This window comes from Astatotilapia calliptera, chromosome 17 (genome assembly GCF_964374335.1).
Source record: "Astatotilapia calliptera chromosome 17, fAstCal68.1, whole genome shotgun sequence".
Classification (NCBI taxonomy): domain Eukaryota; kingdom Metazoa; phylum Chordata; class Actinopteri; order Cichliformes; family Cichlidae; genus Astatotilapia; species Astatotilapia calliptera.
Window position 1 is genome coordinate 8330820 of NC_137438.1, and position 26155 is coordinate 8356974.

General features: G+C 39.9%; 1 protein-coding gene across 1 annotated transcript in view; it reads right to left on the reverse strand.

Annotated features, from left to right (window-relative positions):
- The window catches only part of LOC145421626 (ephrin type-B receptor 1-like), a 141224-nt gene that overhangs the window by 18421 nt on the left and 96648 nt on the right, over nt 1-26155 (reverse strand). The window contains exons 10-17 of the mRNA XM_080292190.1: nt 25979-26144; nt 25494-25599; nt 21324-21385; nt 21019-21216; nt 10736-10983; nt 5915-5982; nt 5099-5246; nt 1834-1983 (exon numbers count right to left, since the gene is read on the reverse strand). Of these exons, the coding sequence (XP_080148316.1) occupies nt 1834-1983; nt 5099-5246; nt 5915-5982; nt 10736-10983; nt 21019-21216; nt 21324-21385; nt 25494-25599; nt 25979-26144 (1146 nt within the window). The remainder of the gene's footprint in view (nt 1-1833; nt 1984-5098; nt 5247-5914; nt 5983-10735; nt 10984-21018; nt 21217-21323; nt 21386-25493; nt 25600-25978; nt 26145-26155) is intronic.

Consider the following 26155-nt stretch of genomic DNA (forward strand, 5'->3'; position numbering starts at 1 on the left):
TATAGTTAGGATGGGGATCTTGCCACTGATTAACTTCTCGGCAGTTCATCCTACAAAGAAAACTTTATATATAGAGTTAACAAGGTCTAAAGCCAGGTAAATGCTGCTGGAGCGGGGCTGTGATTTCCTGAAATAGAGTTAAGAAGGTGCTGATTGAAGATATTTACCTGGGGTAATAAACACACTAGAAGCTGCTTGGCAGATTTTCTGCGGCAATAAAATGTATTTTAAAGTTTTGACTCGAGCGAAACTGGAAGCTTGTAAAATCCCCAGCCTCCTTTGTGTCAAAGTCATTAGATATATCATTTGAGAAAGCTAGAATTTGGATTTAAAGCTTCAGTGATTTGAAATGGGTTTTAGTGCTGTAACTATAATCTGCACATCATGTTTCTTCTCAGAACAGAAACTTAAAAATAAAAACGTCAGCAGTCCAGTGTTGTGGAACCTTCATTTTCATGGACTGCACTGCATCCCCTTTAGGGTTTTACAGTTAAATTGAATTCTCGTGCTGCACAATAATGTTTAATATTTAGTATTTACTGTTACATTCCCATAGATCATCGTGATGTTGTTTATTATGTTGCTCTTTTTTTTCTTCTGCTTGTTCTCTCTTTTTTCTTTCTCAACAGGTGATCCAGGTGATTGATATATGTATTTTTTGTCTGCTTTTTTTGTTGTTTTTTGTTGTTTTTGCCCTTTATCCCCGTCCCTCTTCTCCGCTGTTTTTCTTTCCCTTTCTTTTCCCCAGTCAAGTCTGTCCCGTATTTAACAAGTGAAAATAAAATAAACAATAAAAGGTGAATCAAATAGACCATTACGGCAAGGCTGGGATGGACCATTTGGTAAAGTAAATCCGTTGGGCATCTTTCTTCGCCTTTAGACAATAATTCTGATGGCAAAAGAGCCAAACGGGACAGGCAAGAAAATAAATAAATACAAATAAAAAAAATAAATAAATTGAATTCTCACCCTAAAGAAAGTACACGTGTTTCTGGCACCACTTTATAATAACCATTAAATATATAATAGGACTCCTTTACGGTTTAAAAAAGCAACAATAAAATGAGGTGAAATGATATTTCCTAATTGGCTAACTGGTCTGTTATCTGAATGGTTACTGTAAAGGTATAAATGGTTAACAAATACTGAATCCAGAGTCATTATTTTGACAGCTGTGATGACGGTAAAACAGATTTTAAAACAGATTCAAATAAGACGACGGGTTGGGTGGTAGTGAAAGGTGTTTGTGTCCTGCATCACTTATGGTTGTCATTGCAGTTTGCTTTATGCACAACTACTCACAAGCTCCACTATTATGTTATGGTGTGAATATATATTATGATAAAGTGTTACCATTTTTAACACAAAACCAGTAAATGTGAACTGACTACGGCAGGATGAATGATCTCAGAACACTTAATAAACATCAGTGTGATATGACGAGACACAAGGAGAGCGCAAGGTAAAGAAATGCCGCGGCAAATTGCTCACACTGTGAAGGTAATTGGAATAAAGCTGTCACTACCATGAAATATTCCCAGAAGAAAATCCCAGGAAAGAAAAAAAAATCCTTTGCCTTTTGGTCTGATTTTCATGGAACAAACATTTCTGTGACACTTAAATTGATGTCCTCATTTTCCATGTGTGTTTCCTAGACATGCAGACGCCCTGCTGTGACGGAGGAAACAAACAAGCACTTCCCCCGAACGCCACACACACGTGCTGGAGCAGACGTACACGATATTTTACAGCCGCAGACATCAGTGAGAACTCAAACTACGAGTCTCTTTCTCTCTCTTTTGCCCTCTCTCAGGCAAGCAGGTGGTGACTTACATCTTGGTTGCTCATGTCCCAGTAAGGTCTCTCCCCATATGACATCACCTCCCAGGTGACGATCCCGTAACTCCAGACATCTGAAGCTGATGTGAATTTCCTGTAGGCGATCGCCTCTGGTGCCGTCCACCTCACGGGGATTTTACCTCCCTGAGAGAAAAAAAAGGGGGGGGGGAAGAAAAGAAGGAAATAAATAACTAAGGGCAGTAGGGAAGGAAAAAAGGATTTGTAGCTTTATACCTGATAGTTCTGCTTACGTATTCGTCACATAGTTCTTAGCTGAAGTCTCTTATCAGACACGGTGTTGAAAACTGTGCATTATGCACACGTGTGTTAAAAAAAAGAAAGAAAAATGACAAATTTGAGGGGAAATTTGAGGGCAGGCAACATGAATTTTCCTACTTTTTTTTTGTTCTCGAGTGTGGAAGTGTAGACAAAGCAGATGCTTGATAGCATCCACCTGCTTCACGTAGACAAATCCACATCTGCCTGCTGTTGTCTTTTCTAATGAAGACAAAGTAGTGCGTAAACAAAAACTTCTTCCTTCTGACTGCTGAGTGAAATCCAGGATAAAAGGATGCATTACCATATGCTGGTTTGGCTGCTGTATCAAATTTAATATATTAAAGGAAATGCTTAAGACAAACATTTCTTTTTAATAGACTCCTTTTTAAGTCAGGCAAGCGACACGAGTTTAAGGCAGTGTGTATTTAATCCATCAAGCAAAAACTTTTCTTTAACCCCACCCTGGTCCTAGATCTCTGTATTTACTTTAGTCTTTAATTCTGGTTAGTTTTGTGCTCTGGGTTTTGTTTGCATTTTGAATATTGGTTTGGATTTATTTCTTTGCGTGTTTCAGTTTAATCTAGTTTTCCTGTTGTTTCTTGTCAAATCTGTGTTATCCTAGTAAGGAGGTAACACTGTGTTTCACGACAGATAGATGCAAGCAAACACAACTGAGCCCACTGAGTCACGTTGTTTTTGTTTAAGGAGATTCAAAAATACTCCCAGGCTGTACCCTTCCCTTGGAAAGGCTAAAACAGAATTTTTATTTGGAAAAATAATGTGAATAGTTTTTGATGTATCAAAATTAATCTGTTCCCTGATTAACAAGACCTTGGAAAGCAATGAAATAAAAACAAAACGTACATATTTTTGATTCACAGGAGCTAAAGTTTAAGTCAGTGACATCACTGATGAAGATTTAAAACTAATTTAGACTTCTTCTTGGTCCAGTTAACGATGCAACCAATGTAGTCTCCTACAACCAAAGTGCTAGTGTTTATGTCCTTGTCTCATGGCCCACTCTTGACTTGTGAGTCAGGTTGTGAGGTTGAGGCTCTGATTATTAGTTTTCTCACTAATGAACTCAAAAAGTGCAGAGAAAACGTAGCTGGATGCACAGGATGAATCAACGGTACTGAACAGGCCAATCACAATAGTCCTTACATTTACGTGTAAGTACATTACACATCTGTCGAGGGTTTTGCAGTTACAACATACCTGCATTGTAGATTTAACACAAAAGCATAAATCCGTTTTTAGACCTCAGAGGGTTAAATTATGAATTATATTTGTTTCCCAATAGGATAGCCTGAATCTTTATTCTTCCCATGGAGTACAGTACTCTGATTTTTCATTGCGAGTTCAAAATATTGCCGGATATGTCAGCAGGATATGTTGAGGCGGTGAATTTTCATTTGTCTGCACGCTATGTTTTAAATTTATGATCTCTTAAGCTTATAATTGAATTTTTATCTGCCTCAGGGTTAACATGTGTGAACAATATGAACGGCCAGGTCTATGCCTATAGGTCTATAGGATAATGGCCAATGCAGGACTGGCGGGATATAAAAAAAAAGACTCAGTGAACGTTTTTGTGTGCAAAGGCATCTAAACTGTAACATGAACATCATGAGTGGCTCAACATAGTTTTTATTAGTGAGCAAGCTACTTGGCAGCTTGTGAGTACAGTCACAACCACAGGGACGAGTGAGAAGCGGCAGAAACAAATAACACAAATTGTTACCTTCAAGCAGTGTGTGACAACATGTTTAATGTAATCAGTCAAGCACATTTTAATTTAAAGTATTAACATTCAGCTCAAAGCACAGATGAGCTGAGGTACGGCAGCGGGCCCGTGAAGTCCGGCTTAGATTGATAAAAAAATCGGTGTGACAAACCGGCGATCTGACAAGCTGAGTCTTTCTAAAATGTCCAACTCACCACCCGCAGGACAAACTTCAATCCGGCCTTTATCAGTTTAGTCTTAATTAAGATTCCAGACTGGCTGCACCACACAGATAAGTGTGTAGGAAACAACACATATCACAGTCAAATTGCTGAACATATAAAAGTATGTATATATATGGAAAATACATTTCAATCATTTTATATAAAGGCCTCTATAAGGTAGATGAGTAATGACAAAGAAAGTTCTGACTGCCAAATATAATTGGTCGACAGTACTTGGACTACAAATGGACTACAAATTGAAACCCCTATGGTTTGGATAGGAAAAATCGTATCCCTTTCCTACATATTCTATATACATTCACTTGCCACTTTGTGAGGTACACCTGTTCAACGGCTCATCAACACAACCTAATGCCTAATCAGCCAATTACACAGCAGCAGTGCAATGCATTTAGGCATTAGAAGACATGGTCAAGTAAACCTGCATTTAAAGGTGATTTAGGTGACTCTGAACGTGGTAGGCTACAATTCACAAAGGCTTGCCAAAATTGGACAACGCACAAGATTAGAAAAATGGCACCAGGTCTGATGAATCCTAAATTCTGCTGCAACATTCGGATAGTACGGTCAGAATTTGACGCTAACAACATGATCTGTGCCACGAAGAATGAATGCAGTTGTGAAGGGAAAAGAGGTACTAGGTAGGTGTACCTAATAATGTGTATATTGAGTGTATCAATATACTGAAATCTATTTAAAGGGAAGAAATGTTTGGTAGTTCTTAATGACAGAACTGAACTGAAAACTTTATTTTAAAATGATTGACCTACTTGTAAAATGGTTAAAATTTGCATTTTCACCAATCCAGAGACTTTTCATTTTCTGTGTGTTAAACTGTGGCAGACCAAAGTTCTTAAGTGGTGCATCTTTTTACCTTTTAATAAATGTGAGTAACAGGCCAGAATCCTGGTAAAGAAAAGCTACCACTGCAACAAACATTTTGCCCACCTTTGGTCTGCAGAATGAAGGAATGCAGAAGGAAGCGTTAGTGTGTTTTTAGCTTACGTACCAGCGAGCTGGTGTAGGTGGGGTCGGAGGTGTCCTCCTCCAGATAACGCGATAAGCCGAAGTCAGACACCTTACACACGAGGTTACTGTTAACCAAGATATTTCGAGCTGCCAGGTCCCGGTGAACATAACTCATCTCCGCCAGGTACCTGTAACATCAACAGGAGTTATTGTATGAATTTGTGTTATCTGTAGCCAGCTACCTAGGCTACTATAAAAAGGTAATGGGATTTAGAATTATGTGTGTGTGTGTGTGTGTGTTTGCCTGTGAGTGCATGTTATCACTGCCAGCTACCTTCGATAAAACAGGAATAGGATTTAATGTATACAGTAACATGTTTTTGTGCTATCACAGCCTGCATTTAACACAGATAGGCTCTAGTGTGCGTGAGTTTGTGTGTGTGTGTGTGTGTGTGTGTGTGTGTGTGTGTGTGTGTGTGTGTGTGTGTGTGTGTGTGAGCATTTGTCAGTCTGCCAAGCTGAAAAGTTGCAGTTTTACCAGTGGATTCAAATGCAGCGTATAGCGGAGGTTGCATGTGTTTATGTGCTCATATCAATGTATGTGTCCGTGCAGAGTCGTCAGGATGTGGAGACAGCGCATCTCAAGCTGCTGATGCACATGACCAGACAGCACGAATATCACCACATGAAATCTCAACATCTGAAAGAACTGATATCGCCAAAAGAAATCTAAATCCTCATACCCATGTCTGAAAGATTAGGAAAAGTTTCTTCTCCATCTTTATAGTAAAATGGATTTCTGTAGTGGGTATGTGTGCGCGCGTGTGTGTGTGTGTGTCTGGGTGTGAGTCAGTACCTCATTCCAGATGCGATGCCCCTCAGCATACCAACCAGCTGGATCACTGGGAACTGCCCATCATTTTGCTGTGAAACCATGAACCGACAGGATTATTCTTATTTTCCATTATCAGGTTTTTTCACTTTAGTGCTTTAGAAAGAATCTTGCAGGTAAGAAGATTTATTACCACTTCACAGAAAATGTCATAAGAGAAAAACATTTTTTACCCCCCCATCCCCTTCCCTATTTGCAGCACAGATGATGGTGTGTAAATGTGGTACGTTGTGTTACAGTTGCATAAAAAGAATTTGATCAAGATGATGCAAGTAAGAAAAAACTTGAACTTAATCTTTTGCAAGATTCCATTTTCTGCTTTCACTTCTTTGCTCATACTGTGTTCGTGTTGGCAGAGGCTGGCACAGGCTTAAAATACAGCATCTGAAACCCAACTATTGCTTCTTACTTCTATTTTAATAACTTTGCATACACCGACTCACTAAAATCTTCAAGCACACTTCCTGCTGCGTGTTGGCCAGAAGGTTACAGAAACAGGTTTATGACCGGAAGGCTAAGATCGAGGTGGAAGAGTGAAAATGAATCCCTTTGACCTTCCCTCCTTACAACCACTGTGGTGCCCTTAGGAAAGGCCTTTAACCCCCTAGAGCCCAGCAAGTCAGACTGTGGTTAAAATTTGCAGCTTCCAGGTGTGTAAATGTGATATACTCAAAGGACGACTATCCTTCAATAAATAACGGTAATTAAAAAAAACTCTGAAAAAGGGACCAAGAAATTGCAAACTGTGTCAACACTAATATAACAAATGCTTTTACTACTAAGCTATTTTTCACACATGAACTCTGGGCAGTGATCTGCAGTTGACCTTCCTCACATGCGGCACACAACCGTAGAGAGTTCCCTTCAAACGCTTTTTTAAACTTCAGATGCCCCGTTTGGTTTAGATAGTTGTCCTGGAAAGGGTGTGCAAGAGGCAGGAAACAAGATAACCACTCCAGATTATTACCTGCACTCTTCTCTTGAACATCACATAGACTTTGTACAAAGGATCTGCAGGGTTCAAGACTGTTTACTGTGACCATGTGGGATATTAGCTTTTTCCCCCACACGGAGCTCACAGTCGGGTGACGAACAGAAAAGTTCAGGGCAGCAGTGCATGTGTGAAAACCACCCTGAAAAGAGTTAATTGAAACGCTGTGATAAAAGTGTTACAGCAGGCATTTTGGACCAATACAAAGTAGACAGCTGGAAATTCTACAAAGCCTTTTTGCCGTCAGATGTAGCTGGATGTCAGCTAGTTTAAAATAAATTTAAGCAAACAAGGTGCACGACCACCTTTATTGTTTATCACAGCCTGAAATGCAGTTTATGCTGAAGTTCAATAAGGAAAAGCTTTTCACATTCATCTGTCTGCATTCCTGAGTGTTCAGGCTGCTAGTCTATTCTTTACATCACTTCGGCTTTTCCACGCTTTCAAACTTAATTCTGTCATCATCACTCTGAGCATTTTCTTTTTGCACGTCTTCTGCTAGCCAATCAGCCTTTGACTCAATGCTTCTCTGCCATAGTGCCTTTCAGACTCTCATTCATGTGACAAGTCTCCTCAGAAACTCAAAATCTCCATCTGCTTCCTCTCTGCCACCGCCTGTATGTAAATTCCAGGAGGTCCTGTCCTATTAGCAACATTGGGCCCTGCTCTACTTTGTAGCTTCAGCTGAGGTCTAATAGCCAAATACTCAAACTCTATAAAAACCTTCTCGTAATTTCTTCAAGTCATCTCCAGGAATACTTCTCCAGGCTTCTTTTAGGACATTCAAAGCTCCTCTTTGGATGTTGGCTGCATTTTGTTCTGATCTCTGTAAAGATGATCCCACACTACTTCAATAATGTTGAGGTCCGGGCTCTGGGGAGGCCAATCCATGACTGATAGTGTTTATTGTGTGTTTTTCTATCCAGTTATGCTTTTACTGCATTGACAATGTGTTTGAGGTCATTGTCATAGTCAAAAATGAAGCTGTTGCCAATCAGATAGTGTATAAATAGTATGGGATGGTGGCTGCATTTCACTGACTGAAGTGCAGCCCCAAATTGTGTCAAAGTCAGTATTTCACAGATGGCTGTAGACACTCACTGCTGTACCTCATTCCTGACCTCCTTGGTACATACTGATGAGGATCTCAATTCATTCTCAGTTCAGGTTTACTTACATAGCACCAAATGACAACAGTTGCCACAAAGCATTTCACACTGTGAGATAATGACCCCAAAGGATTTGAACTAAAACTTTCAAATTTGGATTCATCATCATCCGTAAGACCTGTTGTCACTGATTTTCAGTCCAATTCTGGTGTAATTTAGCAGAACCTTTTCTCCCTGCTTCCCATCCTTAACAATGGCTTCTTGACAGCCACCCTTCCACTGAGACTATTTCTGATGAGGCTTCATTAAACAGCAGATGGATCAGCAGATGCATCTCTCAGGTCCTGTGTCAGGTCTTTGCAGGATTTTTTTCTTATCATTTCTTGGCATTCTTCCAACACGTTCTCATCCCAAAATGTAACATATTGTGTGTGTGTGTGTGTGTGTGTGTGTGTGTGTGTGTGTGTGTGTGTGTGTGTGTGTGTGTGAGACAAATCCTCGGCATGTTACGCTCTCGGCCACCCAGCCCCTCTGTGTTTTACACGTTCGGAAATGTCAGGAAACATGACAACCGCTTGGGAATGAATCTACACATGTACCTTTATTTTACTTTCTCATCATTAATTGATTTAGAAAACACTATCTGATACAATTAAGACCGTAGTTAAGGTTAGAGATAAGGCTATGGTTAGAGTTAGGATTAAGGTTGGGTTTGGGCTGGAATACACGGCTGGAGCGTGGGTTACCGCCAGGAGTGTCATTCTATTGAATTCCATCCACAATCCGGTGCATATCAAAGGGACGCAGAAGAGTACCTTTTGCGTTTCTATGGGATGCCTCGGGACGTGACAAATCGTCAGGAATAAGAACGGTCTGCATTCTTCGCAGACTCAAATAAAGAAATTGGAACAAATGATGTGTTTTTGTGACAAGCTGCTAATAATAAATTGCCTATAGACATCATTTAAAGTTGGTTATTTGCCCAGCTGCATGTCATGTGTGGACAAAACAGTGCTTTATTCCTTGAGGTAGATTCCTTTTTATTCCTAATGATTGTTAATTCAGAGTTACAACAAACATTCATGTGAAAATGGGCAGGTGGAAGGACTGGATTGAAAATGAATGAAAAAGCAGCCAATGTCCAAAGAAAAAAAACTTTGGAAGACCTTCAGAAAGTCTGGAAAGCCATTGCTCAAGACTGCTTGGAAACATTTAAAGAAAGTCAGTCTCCTTGGAATAAAAAAATTTGAAGAAATGAAGGGTCGCTCTAGACTTTTGCATAGTACTGAATAAGAAAAAGAAGTACAAAAAAAAGAAAGAGAGAAGAAAAGAACAAAAGCAAGTTGACCAAGACTATACAAAGGTGGCTTGGAAAGTTAAGAAAGTTCCTGTTTAGAGCTGCTGGAGGCTTTGTTGGATTTATGAAACATTTTTTGATAAAACTCAAAATATTTGCCTTTTTGCTACCTCACCTCTGGGCCAGGCCGTCTCTGTTTCTTATAAACATCACTGACATCCCCCACTGACATCTCTGCAGTCGAAGGTGTGTGTGTGTCTTTTAATTCACTTTGCACATCAAACCTCACCTTTGATGCTCCTCTAGCCTAATCCTCTGCAGGCAAAGACCTTCTTCTAGGCACACTCACACACACACGGCATTGATCTTTTGGGTCTTGTGCCTCCAAGATGGTCACGCTAGGACAGCAACACCAGGAAGATCGATCATTGTGTTTGTGAATGTGTGTGTCTGTGTATGTGTGTGTGCATGAGTCATCGGGTGATTTCTGAGTCAAAAGGGGTCACGCTGTGAGTACCAAACATCAAAGAGTTTCTCTTTCTGTTTTTAGAGGCGCCTCAAAAGGAGGGCAGGATCAAAGAGACGGACAGACTGACAGACAGTCAGGCTGGCAGGATGAGGCGGAAAGAGCACAGGAAGGAAGAGAGGAGAAAGGGAAGCGCAGGAGGCTATTTCTGTCTTTGTGTCTATTTCTTCAAAAACTTACAGTCCTCCTCTCTCCAACTGTTGCTCTGTTTGGTTATTTAGTTTGAACCGAAGGTGAAGGTGCCTATACTCAGTTACCGGTTTATTAGGTATGCCTAATAAATGAACAGATCCAGATCTGGTAGAGGTATTAAATATCCCAAAAGCATGTGATATAATACTGTACCATGTCAATGTGTGATGCTCAATCGTAATTTTTATCATTTGTATTTCAGACTGTAAATCGTGTGTTTCTTCCTGTCAGGCTGAAGGTGATGTTATCTTCATTTTTCTTAAGCATCATGTTGAGTTCTAGATGATAAATGGTTGGGAACTTAACCTGACCAACCACACCATTAGCACCTTGAGCTGCTGAGCAGTGCTGTCCAGACAAGTGATGGTTGTTCTTAGAGTCACTAGGCAAAAACTTGCTGTAAGTGTGGAAAGCCTTTTTTCCCTCTTTTCAGTTATATTTCTCCTGTTTACGTTGGAGAAAAGTGTCGTAAGCCTTAATTATTAAACTTTAGTAAGCTTGGCTATGTCGGGGTTGATGCAGTTTATATTAATGGTTAAATACATCGACCCTCTCTGGACAGTAGCTGTGCGGTCGCACTCCTTATTCCTTGGGAATTTCCCCTCATTGGAACCTTAATCAAACTTTTAAATGACCCGATCCTGAAAGTGGTCTAAAGTGTAGCAGTTACCCTGAGAAATGAGTCCAGTGCTCCATTCTCCATGAACTCTGTGATTATCATCGTAGGCCTGCTCTTGGTGACCACGCCCTCCAGTCTGATGATATTTGGTTGGTCAAACTGGCCCATGATTGAGGCCTCTGACAGGAAGTCCCTCCTCTGCCTCTCAGAGTAGCCCACCTTCAGGGTCTTGATGGCCACAGGGATTTCTTTTTTCCCCACAGGTTTCAGGCGACCTTTGTATACCTCACCGAACTCGCCTGAAAATATAAAAGGAGTCAAATTAAAGCAAATTCCGTTTTTTTCCCCAACAGGACAAAAAATGTGCACTAAAGTATTCCTTAATTTTGAGCTCTTAAATAAATGATTTACCAATAAAATGGGATACTAAATTACTGCATTTGAATCCCATTAATAATGTAAAACGGGGCTCAAATAAAAAATAAAAAAAACAGGCTCGAGTTCATACTGAGCACATTCTTCTTTTCAATTGGATGACTTAGAGAGCCGTGTGTGTGTGACGGAGTGCAAGTTAAACATACAAACACTGAAAGCTGAAAAGCTGCCATCTGCACCCTCGCTGTCATACTGATGGTCACTGAGCAGCTTCACCGGATTAGATTGAGGTCGAGGGGTTTTGCTCAAGGGCACTTTTTATTTTTTATTTTATTTTATTTTTTTATTTTTTTCAAAATGAAAGAACAACAAAAATTGGATCCCCTCAATAACCGCTCAAGGGTGAGGAAAGGTTGTGTAGCAGAGGTGGCAAACAAGATAAAAGGGACAGTGCCACCGTTGTTGCTTGGATACTCGGTTTTGCACATATTCCTCAAATATAATCTCTCAGGTAAATAAAGTCGGCCCGGGTTAAAGTGCTGGATGGAAATAGTGCGCTGCTAAGGCCGTATCAGGTTTGCCTTTTCATTAGAGTTTAAAAGAAATGTAAAAACATTTTGACCCCATCATCAGTCACGTGTCATAATGAACTATAAACTATAACAACGTTAACAATGCGTCTTTTTTCTTTTTGTTTTTTTTTGTTTTACACTTCCTTATTGTGACTTTTGAAACAACCAGGTTTCACAAGTCACATGATTATTCTTTCTGCTAATCCCTTCAGCATTTAAAAATTAGTTTTTGCATTGCTTTATTGAAGATATACTGTGTAGCACCTCCATAACAGAGCGGAGCGATGGCCGAAACACTACAATTTTCCTTCCTCTGTATACTCACTACAGCAGAAATAAATACAGTACACTTCTTATAGAGTCCCACCCTCAGTAAATGACCTGCCGAAAGGCTGTGCTTCCAAAGTGTTTGGAACAAAGGAAAATAATTCATGTTCTTTTTTTAACATAACATCAGTTCACAACAAGTCACCAAGGTGGAGTAAGAAAATACAAGCAAATGCAACAAATAATAACAAAATACGGAAAGGAGATTCATTTTACCTTTAATAAAACTTTTAATAACAGAGTGTTTACTTCATGCTTTTTGTGCATGAGTATGTGCTGCACATTAGCATTATAACAATATATCTGATTTTTTTTTTTTTTTACTGTGAAATGAGATTCTTTTAGTCTGTTATGTCATTTCCTGTTTTATTTTGATGACCTCTCGTCTCTTGTGCTTTGTATTCATCTCTACTTCCCCTGTCTTGTCATTTGTAATTAGTTTCAGTTGATCTCTGCTGGCTGTTCCCTCGTTATCGTCTGTGTGTACATATTGTCTCAGTCTTGCCCTTTGTTGTGTTCTCCCTCATGCTCTATTCCTCGTATAGTTTTGTTTTGTTTTTGTTTTAGTTTCTCGATTAAAATTAAACTACCATAAAAATTAGAGACTGTTTATTTCTTTGGAAGTGAGTAAACTTTCAAATTCAGTAGGAGATCAAGCGTAACCTATAGATTTGAGGTTCAATAGTTCACGTGTCTCTCATTACGGTTTTCTTTGTGTTTTGCTGTGAAGGAAGCCGAACTGGTTGTAACTTCAATGAACTCGTTCCTTGCGCAAAAAATTCCCTTTCTGTGACACAGATGTCTTTTGTCAAAATAAATGCAGCTTTATGCTGATTGGGGACATGAAAATTGAATGTCACTTCAAAATGAAAGTCCTCATCCCAGAGATAAAAATCGGTGTGTGAATAATGGATGAGTAATGGGAATTGGATGCCAGGCTGTGCCGTCCTGTCTCACTGTGATCTCTGCTCCACATCTTACTGCTCATTAAAAACTATCTACTGTCACCACTGTAAACCAGTCGACGCACAGACGGAGAGGGAGAGAAAAAATGAACGGGAAGGGGATGACAGAGAGAGGGCTGTTATGAAAAGCGCAAGGGGTGGTTATGAGCAGGCAATGATAATAAGGACGAGGCAGGGAGAAGGGATGGAAGGATGGGGTTTTTTCTCCAAGAGAGGCCATGTCAGATGACATGTCACCGCTCTTCGGAAAAAAAACGAGGTCAAAGAGATGACGGGAAAATCAAAGGAAAGATTTAGTCTGTATTATAAACATTCTTGGGTCTACATTATATCTAAGTATGCTGCTTAGTAAAGAAGTGTCAGATGAGATATGGTTGCTACTTCCTTTTATAAATTTAAGAGTTTCATGATTTGTCTTCAGTCAAATAAAGTGCTTTTTGTGAAGGACAATTCCTACAGTGTCAGTGATAGTAATACAAAAGGAGGAAAGGAGAGGGTGTTATCGCAGAGGGAGAGGATGAGGGAGTAAGGTGAGATATTTTTATTATCTCCTCGGGGTGCTTTCTTCTTTTATCTTCCCTGCTCAATCTGTTGTTCTGCTTCCTCCCCGCCCCCCAGCCCACCCCCCTTTCGGTTCTTTGTTTAGCATTTCGCTATACACAAACAAAAGTGAAACTCCAGAGGGGGCTGAATCACAGAGGGAGCTCGACATAGGAGGAAGTATCAAAGAAATACACAGATTAAAAACAAAAGGCAAACAGCTATGGATAAACTTTCACTATCACTTAGAAAGGTAGAGATCCGCCCGTTTGAGGGTTCAAGGTGCCCATCTCATATTACTCGGGCTCATATTTTCTCCTCCCTCCTTGCAGTTTTCAGCCCTCCTCTGTCACCTATGGCTTAGGTGAGAAACCCTTTCGCTGAGGGAAATAAACCGAGAAACGGGGGAGGGATTACCAAAAGCCTCTCAGAGTACCTCAACAGACCAAAGCCCACAGCACATACTCGCAGCAGTTCTAATACACAACCTTTAACACCGTGAGCTCAATCGCTTTGAGTGTGATTGGTTTTGGTCAAAAGAAGAATAAGTAACGAGAATCAAAGTGTAAGATCTGAAGAATAACGTTTTACTCCTGTTTCTTGTTGACCATAAATTATGACCAATAAGAAACAGACTTAGGTCTATAAGAAATTTTGCATTTTTGCCTCCATATACCACTACTGTTGAATCCAAAAAATATAGAAAGATTAAAGTGCAGACATTTAGCTTTAATTCCAGGACTTCAACAAATGTGTTGCATTGATTAACACGCCCTCAGTTTCAAAGGTTAAAAAGTAATTGGGCAATTGATAAGTGTGTCAGTTGTCATGGCCAACAAACTACAAGAAGCTGACGGTGGCTACAGTTAAGGTTTAGCAGAGCATCTCAAGGGAGATGAAAAAATGTCTCTCAATTAATTTTCAATAAAATGCTTAACATCACATATTGGCTGTAAAGATGTAAATTTGTGGATGAAATGCACACAGTCAATGTTTAGATTTATAGAACCTGATCAACTCTCTGTGGTCACTTTCTAGTAAAGGATATGGGAATGCTACAAATTAAATGTACCTTTTATACTTTTTAACAAAATGTATTCACAGAATCAAATTGTATTATAGCAGGATAGCTATTCAACTTACCAAAGTGCCGAAAGAAAACTAGACTACTCAGTAAAATTCTTCTTCAGTAAAAGTCTTGGTTACTTGCTGGTTACACAGTTTTTGCCCATCACTTGTGATGGCAGCTGGCTGAAATGAACAGTTCCATTTAAAAAGGTTGGTTACATAGTAACAACATTAACAATGACAGGGGCATCACAGCTAAAATTCATGGTGGAGGTGATCCTTTCTTTTCCATCTCACACTTGACCAGAAAAGAGGCAGCGCCATTGTCCAGACAGGGAACCCAGGTCAGATAAAAAAATAACGCTTTATATGAGCTGACAGCAGCTACGCTTGCAGTTGCAGTGGGTAAAAAGCCAAAAAGAGCTGAAATGTGAGAGTAACAGCAACCATCTGCCTCTGGCAGTTATTTTTTATATATTATTAAACAGTAATAAGTTTCACGAAATTTGACCAGAAAGGTTTTATGCAATCTTAGAGATGGCACGATACCACTTTTTTATGTCCGATACCGATACCGATATCATAAATTTGGATATCTGCCGATACCGATATGAATCCGATATAGTGTTTTTTAATCAACAAAACTGTTTTTTTTAAATATCTTGCTGCATTTTGTATAAGTTCATACTCAAGTTTAAAACAACAAGTACACTAAAGCTATTCTGTTATACCTGTATGCAAAAAAAAATATTTCATAGTTCAGCAATACTGATCAATCTAATAAACTCAAACCTACACCTTCCTCCCTATTCTGGTATTTTAAAGAGTACTTAGCGTAAATATTAAGCAACCTAACTAATAGGGTTCCAACTCCCAGCAACAACAAAAATAAATAAATAAAAAATGGGGAACCACCCCTCACACTCCACCTCATGATGCTTAATCGACGTAATCAACCTTAATTTGATGCAGTGTGAAAAAAAATGCACAGAAATCAATTCTTTTTCAAGAAATATTAAATAGATTCAACATCTTTCTTCAACAAAATTGCAGACTGCACAGATGGTACCTTCCCAAAGGAAAAAGTACTATAGCTTACTAGGGTATATTAGACTTAACAGTTACTATATGCAGTAATGGACTTCTATACATTTTACATCAGATTAAAACTTTGGGTGTAAGATTCAGATAAATATTGAATAATTAAAAGCTCGACATTTTAAATGAGAATAAGAAAGAAAAGTATGTCTTTGTGCCCCCTTTTCCCTGTTAATGCCCTATCGGCCCCCCTGGCTAAACTTTGCTAGATCCGCCCCTGCACAGTTACCAGCGTCAGCTACGTAGAAAAAGATCCTCGAGTAGAAAGTAATATTAAATACATTCTAACAACAGCTGATCAAGCTTAAACGTGCTGCTGTTGTTCAGCCGCTGGTTTCCTCTTTCTGGTGCAAAGTGGGCCAAAAGCAAACAAGAGACACGGACTTGCGACAGAAAAGCCGATCAGCTGATCATTAAGCAGTTTCATGATTGAAGTAGCAGCCGGAGAGCGAGAGGCAGTCGCTCGTTAAGCTTAACGCAGGAATGCTTTACAAACATTCAGAGATGGACTTACACACTTGCTTTACTTCTCTCGGGGATAACTTTGTCGGAGATGAAATGCCGGGTTGCTAGCGAAGCTCCAAATGCTATCCAGACCACCGACAGGTCCCGCATGCCACAGCCGCTCTATCACGTGATGCATACTGCTCCGACGTGCTAACGTTCTGAGGTGAGTTACGGCGTGTTGCAAGTTTTGTGAGGTGCTTTCGTGATATTTAATGGATCGGATTACATTTTTTATTTTTCTCCGATATCCGATCCAGTAATTTAGGTCAGTATCGGACCGATACCGATATGTAATATCGGATCGGTCCATCTCTATGCAATCTTGCTCTAAAACAAAAGACAAACAGAAGCAGGCATATACCCATTCACACCTTGAATAATGTGAAAAATGATTCATATCAGCTTAATATATGTTCAAATCTGAATCCACTTTGCAAAAATAACCATCTTCAAGAAAGCACCATACTGAACTATCACCTTACTTGCAATATTGAAGAATCCATATTCCTTTCCCTCCCATTAACCAAATGATAGTTTAAAGTGAACCTCCAACCTTTGTGGGTCTAATGCTGTGATATAAGATCTAAACAAATAATGCCAATATGATCAACATATAAACCTTTGAAAACACTAAATCAATGAGCATTAATATTACCTTTAAAAATCTACTTGTAGCAAACAACAGTCCTGAACATCTGGTAGAGAATGTATACTATTATTCCTGTGAGGCAGAGGTAGCTGGCTTCAGTGCTTCTGCTTTATTCGTCGGTCTGTCTAGTTGTCGGTCAGTAATACTGTTCAAACACGAGTAACCAAATTTCAGAAAACCTGGCAGAGCATGAGTGAAGAAAGATCCTATTAAATTTAGCTGCAGCTCAAGATCGCTTTCTTTAAAACTGTCACACAGACACTGGTCGTGTCTCAGAGTGCGAGTCCCTTGTCTTTCTTTCTTTTTTTTTTTTTAACTCAGATTTTATTATAATTTAAAACATTGCAATGTTCACAAGTAAGACAGTTACAGGAACCGCAGTGCAGAAATACAGATTACAATAAGAACTGCAATTAGGAAACAACACAAAACTGGGATGCAAACACCCCCCCCAAAAAAGAAACTTTACGTAATATTAAAAAACGTGAAAATCTTAATAGCCATGAAGGAACAAAATGAAACAGACCTATGCTAAATTATTGAAACAGTAAAGCATGTATGGGTCGCCAACGCTCAGTAAACAACTCTCTCTGAATCCGCAGAGTATATGTTATTTCCTCCATCTGGTAAATTTCTCTTACTTTATCAATCCACATATTATATGAAGGTGGGTCAAGATTCAGCCATTTAATAGTAATACACTTTAGTGCTGCTGTAAGCAAGATTCTTAAGAGGTACTTTTTACTGTTTCCTGCAAAACCATTTGGTAATACTCCTAAAATGGCGAACTGTTGGTCTTTTGTTAATGGTTGTTGGAAAACTGTATTGAGAACTTTAAATATGTTATTCCAAAATGAGCAGATTTTTGGGCATGACCAGAATATATGTGAGTGGGTTCCTAAATGAGTACCACAATTTCGCCAGCAGGTATCAGGATTTGTAGGCTTCATTTTGGCCATTATCTCTGGGGTTCTAAAATATCTCATGACCACCTTCCATTTGAATTCTCTCCACAGCCCAGAGTCACGAGATGGGCTTCACCGAACACCTCTTCCCAGGCGTCCTCTGAGATTTGAGTGCCAGTCTCAGCTTCCCACCTTGCCTTAATATCCAAAGTTGCACTTGTACTGAAACTCATAAATGCGTTATAGAAATTGCTGATTAATTTTGGGGAGGAATTACTTTGAAATATTTTTAGAAATATTTCCTCAATGGGTGAGGGCTCCAAAACTTATGAGTCCCTTTTCTGACGTCCTGATAACAAACAATAAATATATGCAATTTTTTTCTGGGGGGATAGAACAGTAGTAAACATAAATACATAGCTCTAATATCCTTATATAATCAGTTTTTTTTGGCTATGTATGTGCAAAAGTCTTGGGCTACAATTCATTTCTTTAAATTTTGATTCTAAGCTGTCATATTTGATTTTTTAAGGTAGTCTTGAGCACTAATTTTCTCAGCTTTCTGTGGATTTGTCTTTGGACACTGGATGGTTTTTGGCTCATTTTCAGTCTAGTCCTGAACATTTTTGGAGGAAATCTTTTTTTCTTTGACCTATCCAGCATAAGTAACTCAAGGATGAACCAGTAACAGACAACTTAGCAAAGAATTTTAAGTTGTATCTTTATGCACTTTGGGTTGAACAAAAAGATTGCATAAAAATGTAAGGAACTTAACACAATCGCTTCATTTCAAATGCAGGTCAAAAGCAACTGAACTAATTAAATACCTGAAAATAAATTGTTAGTTTCTAATACTTGTTTTAAAAGCCTTTGCTGGTAATAACAGCCTGAAGTCTTCTTGACCCCATGGACATCAGTAGATGCTGCGTTTTCTTCTTTTTAATACTCTGCCAGGCCTTTACTGCACCAGCTTTCAGTGTTTTAGCAGGCTAGTCCAATCTAGCCTTTCTATTCTTGAGGCTTATGAGTGGCTCGCACCTTGCAGTGAATCCTCTGTATTTGCTTTCATGCAGTCTTATTATTATGGTAGACTTGGATATCGATACGCCTATTTCCTGGAGAGTGTTGTTCACTTGGTTGGCTGTTGTGAAGGGGTTTCCTCTTCACCATGGAAATGATTAGAAAAATCCTTTAATTGTCCCACAAGGGGAAATTTAGTGGACGATCATCCACCACTGTTATCTTCCAGGTCACTCACTCCTAATATTGTAGCACTTTCTCAGATGGTTTTTTTCTGGATGGCTTGTTTCACCTGCATGGAGAGCTCCTTTGACCGCATGTTGTCTGTTTACAGCAAAATCTTCCAAATCAAACCTCAAATCAACTTCAGGCCTTTTATCTGCTTATCTACCTTTATCTGCTTAAGTGATAATGACATAACGAAGGAATTGCCCGCACCTACCTGAAATAGCTTTTGACTCAACTGTCCAACTACCTTTTGTGCCTTTAAAAAGAGAGTGGCACATATTTAGGACCTGAAACTCCCAAACCCTTCATCCAATCTGAATGTGGATACCCTGAAAGATGCATCAGGCCCCCAATTGATTCATCCACTGTTTCCCAAAGCCACGTCAAAAACGGTAAAGAAGCCATTCTTAAAAGCTGTATGTCATTATTATGAAGTGGATGAGAATAGAGGTACAACAATGAGTGTGTACAGCTACTACAGCCACCATATAAAACACAATGGAGGCTTAGTCATGGTTTTGGAGTTGCATTTCACTCAGCGGTGTAAGGAAGAAAAAAAGAAAGTTTAGTCTGTGCTGAAGAATGAAGTTGGTCATACAAAATATTGACTTTCAAGCTTGTTTGAATTGTACAAACTGTGTTTTTGACTTATATATTGTAGTTTCCTTTATGTCTGTGAAGGTTCTCAGTCATCCAGGTCATCACAGTCTAAGGAGCTTGGAAAGAAAAGCGTCTGGAATTCTTTAAGTTGCTTGAAGACGTTTCACCTCTCATCTGAGAAGCTTCTTGGTGGAGAGTCCCAGATTTAAGCCCTATGGGAGTGTCCCCCACAAAAGGCAAAAAGGACCCCCTGATCAGTGTTCTAAGGTTTTTATCTAAACTTTAGAACTGAAGAAGTTTCTCGGATGAGAGGTGAAACGTCTTCAAGCAACTTAAAGAAGTCCAGACGCTTTTCTTTCCAAGCTCCTTAGACCAGCGGTCCCCAACCCCCAGGCCTCGGACCGGTACCAATCCGTGAGTCGTTTGGTACCAGGCTGCGAGAGTTGAAGCTCAGGTGTGAAATGTATGGTTTTCAGGGTTTTTATCGGTTTTCAGTGTTATTTTGTTATCGTTTTTATCGTTAACTCGATTTCCTGGGTCTTTTCACGTGTGTTATGAATAAATCTTCTTTTTTTTCGGTACCGGTACTAGTTTTATTTTGTTGTATTTATCTGCGCCACCTTAAAGGCCGGTCCGTGAAAATAATGTCGGGCATAAACCGGTCTGTGGCGCAAAAAAGGTTGGAGACCGCTGCCTTAGACTAGTTTCCTTTATGTTTGTACACACTTCAATAAAACTGCTGCATTTATTTTCCAGTGAAATGAGGGGTGGCTTAAGACTTTTGCGCGATACTGAAGCCCAACGACTGATAACTGAAGTGGATGATAACTCACACTCAGCTTTATACTTTAAAGGTGTTCCTTGTTTTTCTTTCCTTCCTCTTTTCCTTTCTCCTTTTCTCATCCAATAGCCAAAATACCCCCCACCCCCAGCAGCCCTGGGACTCTCAGCGTTCTCTGTTTGCCAAACATCATACAGCATTTTTACAGTGAGAGTGCAGATAGCCAAAGAGAATGCATGAAGACAGTTTTAATTTATTCCTGTGAAAGTTTTCAACATGAATAAAACATCTCTCCTGACTTCAAAGGAAAAATAAAGCAAAATAATAAACTGGCATTGTGTGATTCCAGATCTTCCTCATTCACACTAAAGTCTGGCACAGTTGAGAAATTTGATTAATTTTCTGTAGAGGATCTGCTCCTTCACATGGCGGTTGGTTTCATTAAATAAACCAAGGTTTGCTTTTCTAGCTTGTGTTTTGAGGCACTTTGTAGAGGATAGCAGTGCTGTGATTGTGGTTATTTTTTCATGTCAACCTTCAACTGATTTTGCTTACACTGAATGAATGCAATGGTTATTCAACACATCTGAAAATAAATACAGATTTTCCCTTGCTGAGATTATCTTTCAGCAGCTTATAGAAACAACATGACGAAAGCGAAAGGGTCACCAAACACATGAAGGCACTTAAAATATCTACCTGATCCGATGACTTCCTCTATTTTGACACAGGAGGGATCGATTTCTTTGGCAAACTCCCGCACAGCCTCATTGGGGTCCTCGTAGGTGAAAGGGTCAATGTAGATCTTGACCCCTGGTGAACTGTGACCCTCAGAAAGGCTGGGAAAGGTCACAGTGGGTGTGGGTCCACTGAACATGTCTGGCCTCAGAGTCACCTCTGAGGAGAAAGGCAGAAAGCTCGAATACACACACTGTTTTAACACATCATATTTTATGTATCGTGATAAAGAAATAAAGAGCGCAGTGTTAGGAGGGGGGTCGTACCTCCTCCTGTGTTGTACTGCTGCAGCTTGTCACCATATACGCTCTCCTTCAGCTGCCTTCTCCTGCAGACAGAAACACGGACACAGAGATTTACGGGGAAGAAAAAGTGGCAAGTAGGTAAAAAAATAAAACAACTCAAAGTTAGAAATGTTGCAGAAACATCATGCTAATTGGTTGTCCTCTCGCTGTTTCTCTTTTGAGGTGAAATAAATTGTTTTCCAGAAGTGTGCTTAAGAGAGAGTCTGTCAGGAAATCATTAGTATTGGGTGACTTGCTCGTGCTCTTTGTCATCAGCTCTTGTTTCCCGCTTCTCTCCGAGGCTGAAACTAAAGGAATGCACGCGGTAATATTTTAATATGTGGACTGATCTCCACAGCAGACACCTAATACTGAGCGCAGGAGAGACAGCTTGCCGCTCGCTATTTCTGGGAGTTCATGGGGTCACTGAGACTTTGGACATTTCTCATTTCACAGCTAGTTTAAAACTCTTGCCGTATTAAATATTATAATTTAATATTTTTTTTGCATCACTTGTGCGTGATTTTTTGGTCTACAACTTTATTTCTACTAGGAGTCATTTCAAATCCTTTTTTAAAAAAATATGTGAAGTACATTTAGAAATGCTCCCTTCGCGTACACAACCAATGTTTTTTCATAAGAATCTTTTGTTCTTGCACTCTAATTTTGATATTTCTCCTTCACATAGCCCACCTCTCCCTTAATGTCAGCTAGGACAGGCTCCAGTTCATCTGTGACCCCCTAACAGGATAAGAAAACAAATATTTTATAGTCCAATGCATGCAAAATTTAAAGTTAGACTAACTTGTAGGTCTCCTTGCTGTCAGTGGCTGTGGCCATGAATGACCATTATTCGGAAAATGCCACACTCGGTTTTTTGTAGTACCATATGCAGATACAAAAGTATTGGAAATAGCTAACAATAATAGCAATAGCAGCAGCAAGTGTAGTTTGAGCTTGAATCAGTTGATCAGCGAAAGGTTAAAGACTACAGTGTACAGAGAGGATTTGACTTAGATGCACACACGCGACTGCAAGCAGATATACTGGTAAACATACCGATTCTACATTTAAGGTGAGAGAGCTGCAGCTGTCAGTGGTGGAAGCTACACTATATTGCCAAAAGTCAAAATGCAGCCATCCAAATCATTGAATTCAGATGTTGCAATCACTTCCATGACCACAGGTGTATAAAATGAAGCAGCTAGGCATGCAGACTGCTTCCACAAACATTTGTAAAAGAAGAGCTCAGTAAATTCCAGAATGTTACCGTGATAGAGGAACAAGTCCAGCTGTGAAATTTTCTCACTACTAAATATTCCACAATCAACTGTTAGTGATATTATAACAAAGATGAAATGATTGGGAACAACAGCAACTTGGCCATGTAGTGGTAGGCTATGTAAAATCACAGAGCTGAGGTGCATCGTGCACAGAGGTCACCAACTTTCTACAAAGTCAATCTCTACAGACCTCCAAAATTCATGTGGCCTTCAGGAACAGTGAACAACGGTCGAACAACAGCCTTATGTCACCAAGTGCCATGCAAAGTGATGAATAAAGTGGTATAAAGCACGCCACAGACTAGAGCAGTGCAGATGTCTCGTCTGGAGCAACGAATCACACTTCTCCATCTGGATGACTGCGGGTTTGGTGGTTGCCAGGACAAGGGTACTTGTTGGGGCTGTCCCTCATAATATCCAGTGAGAGGAACTTGTAATTCTTTCATTTCATGCTCCCAACTGTATGGGAACAGTTTGGGGACCTTTCCTGATCTAACATGAATGTGCATCAGTGCACAAAGCAAGGTCCATAAACGCATGGATGAGTGCGTTTGGTGTGGGAGAACTTGACTGGCCTGCACAGAGTCCTGACCGTGCACTCCTGGGATCAATTAGAGCGCAAGTGCACTTCTGGAAGAATGGTCAAAAATTCCCATAAACACTCCTAAACCTTGTGGAAAGCCTTCCCAGCTGAGTTGAAGCTGTTATAGCTGCAAACCCCATGGATTAAGAATGGGATGTCACTCAAGTTCATATAAGTGTGAAGGCAGACAAGCAAATACTTTTGGCAATATAGTGTATATATAGTAAGGTACCATTTAATGCAACTTCAACTGTACTTCGTTTTAAAAGTATTATTTTACTTTCTAAGACATTTATTTAACAGCTCCAGAAAATAGTTTAAGATGAACATTTTACACAGTTGATAATGTTTTAAAATAGAGCACATTATTAAAGCCGACACCAGTGGTTTTAACCTTCAAGCTCGCTGAATTACAAAAAGCAGAATGGAATGAGATCAGTCAAACGTCTGTGTTTTTTAACAGCTGCAACAAATAGGGATTTTTTGGTTCCAAATTTCTCACATGGTTTAATATCAATCGAAATTCAAATGATAAGACACCAAAAAAAACATCAAAGATGAAAAACAAACAACAGATTAGTTTATCACATCTTTTTCTTCTTCTTCTCTACCACCAATCATGTCCTCAACCCCTTTACCCTATTACCCCTATATGTAAAGTAAGTAAGACAAGCTGTTCATGCACTGATGCCTGTAATTTAACAATCTAACGATGCCATACAGAATAATATGACACCCAGAGGCGCCAAAGCGGTACTTTTGCAACATTGCTTCATTTTAGTGGTCAAGCAGGAGGTGGTGGACTGCCACAGAGTTCCTCTCATCTCCAACTGGAAAAATGATGAAATGCTGCCTCCTGGTTGGGGTTTAGAAGCTTGTATCAAATATGATGGCCTCTTATTCCCAAGTAACAGGAAGTGCAGTGTGACTTGAACCAACAGATTGGCACAAGATCAGCAGTGATGTGGGTGCTGTACCAGACTGTCATGGTAATGAGATTAGCACTCCACCAAGTCCAACTTTCATAAGACTGCAACAAATAGTGCAAATAGTGATCATGAGATCTAGTAATGACCAAACGACTAAGACCGATGAAATCAGTTTCCTCTGCAGAGGGAATGGGCTCAGCTTTGGAGATAAGGAGAACAGCTCAGACATCCAAAGGGATCTCCTGCGACTCCCGGTCTCAAGGGAGCCTTCCATTGGAGGTCGTTGGGTATATCCAAACATGAGGTGACCCTAGAATAGACTCAAGGCTCACTCGAGTGATTGGGAGCAACTGGGAACACCTCAGCTCCTCCAGGATCAACTGGAAAGTGTTGCTGGGGAAAAGACCCTACTTGGCTTAGTGCCATTGTGACCTGATTGTCTATAAGTGGAAGATGACGAATAGAGGGATGGATGGTGTTTTGTAAGGACTGACGGATGGACATTTTAGTACAATTATTCATGCAGAACTTTCACTTGTCATTTATTTTTTGTCACATCAACAACATATAAAATGTTACTTTAAAGGAGGTACATCAGCTGTGGCTACGCTCCACACCACACACTCCCAGAGGCTTCCATTATCTGGTTTACGCTTAAGTAGCGATAGCTAGGTGCTAGGTGCTGCTCATATGGTTGATAAACTTCCATTTTTTTCTTTTTTTCACCATTTTAGCTGAAATAGAAGAATGCATGTGCAGCAGCTCTCTTATTCATTTAAAGGAGCTTTGTTAAAATACATTTATTTGATTGATATTTGTGGGTGTCAGATTTATTTTACTGGGTAATTATATTTGAAACAGATGGCAAATGTCAGGAAAGAGAGCAGGGGATTAGTAAAATGGGTGAGGGATTCTGTTGCTGGGGGCATTTTTATTCATGTGGTATGCTCCATGGCCAATCGGCCCTGAACATTTATCCTGGAAAAAAATATGTTGTTCAAAGTCCACTTACTGCTTTTAAAAAAGCATCTACCAGTCTGTCTCAGCTAATCGATTTCCTCAGCGGTCATTAAATAACGTGATCTAAAGACGTGATGTGTGGAAGCTGCAACTGTGCTACTGAAGTGCCGCTTTGTCCACGTAATTACAAACACCTTTGCATTTCGTTCAAAGCTCAAAAAAGAGGGGAACTGTTGTTTTAACTATCAGTTCATGTTCATAGTCTGACAAGTGAAAAGTATGTTATTTAATAGGACACGTGTCTAGCATCTCTACCTCTTTGGATTTTGCAGTGACAGACATTTATGTGCAGCTGCACTTTCGTGTGAAGTGAGCAGGTGTGTCAGCTGTACATTACCTGGTACAGATGATGGCGATAGCTACTAGTGATACAATACACACTCCACCAACTAGAGAGCCAGCAATCAGAGAGAGCTGCTGTCCGAGCTCTGACTTATATTCATCTGCAGAACACACACACACACAAATTAAGGAAAAAATATTATATTTCATACTCCTCATATGTTTCAGTCTTGCATACACACAGCTGAGCATTTCTGGAAGGGAAAATATATAACTGACACTTTTTTCTCTCTAATACACAGAAAATATAATTTACAAGGCTCATTTTACATGACTGCAAGCACTCTTCACAAACACACACACACGCACACACACACAGAAAGTAAGGGAGAATTTAATCACTTCACAGCCAGAATTTCACTCTTGCGCAACCCTCTCACATTCCCTCTCTCAGCCCTACACTCGCTTTCCTCTCCACCACGAAAACCCACACCCACACAAACACCTCCACACACTCCAGATAACCACCCACACACTTACCGTCGGTGAGGGTTTGGAAGAGCATGTCTTTGCTGTAGGCTCCGTAGCCCGCTACAGTGCGGGCCCTCACCTGGACCACATAGCCGGTCCCGGGTCTCAGACCCTCCAGAACCACATTAGGTGTTTCGCTTAGGACCATCGAACTGTTCAGCACAGATGACTGCAACTGCGTGTGAG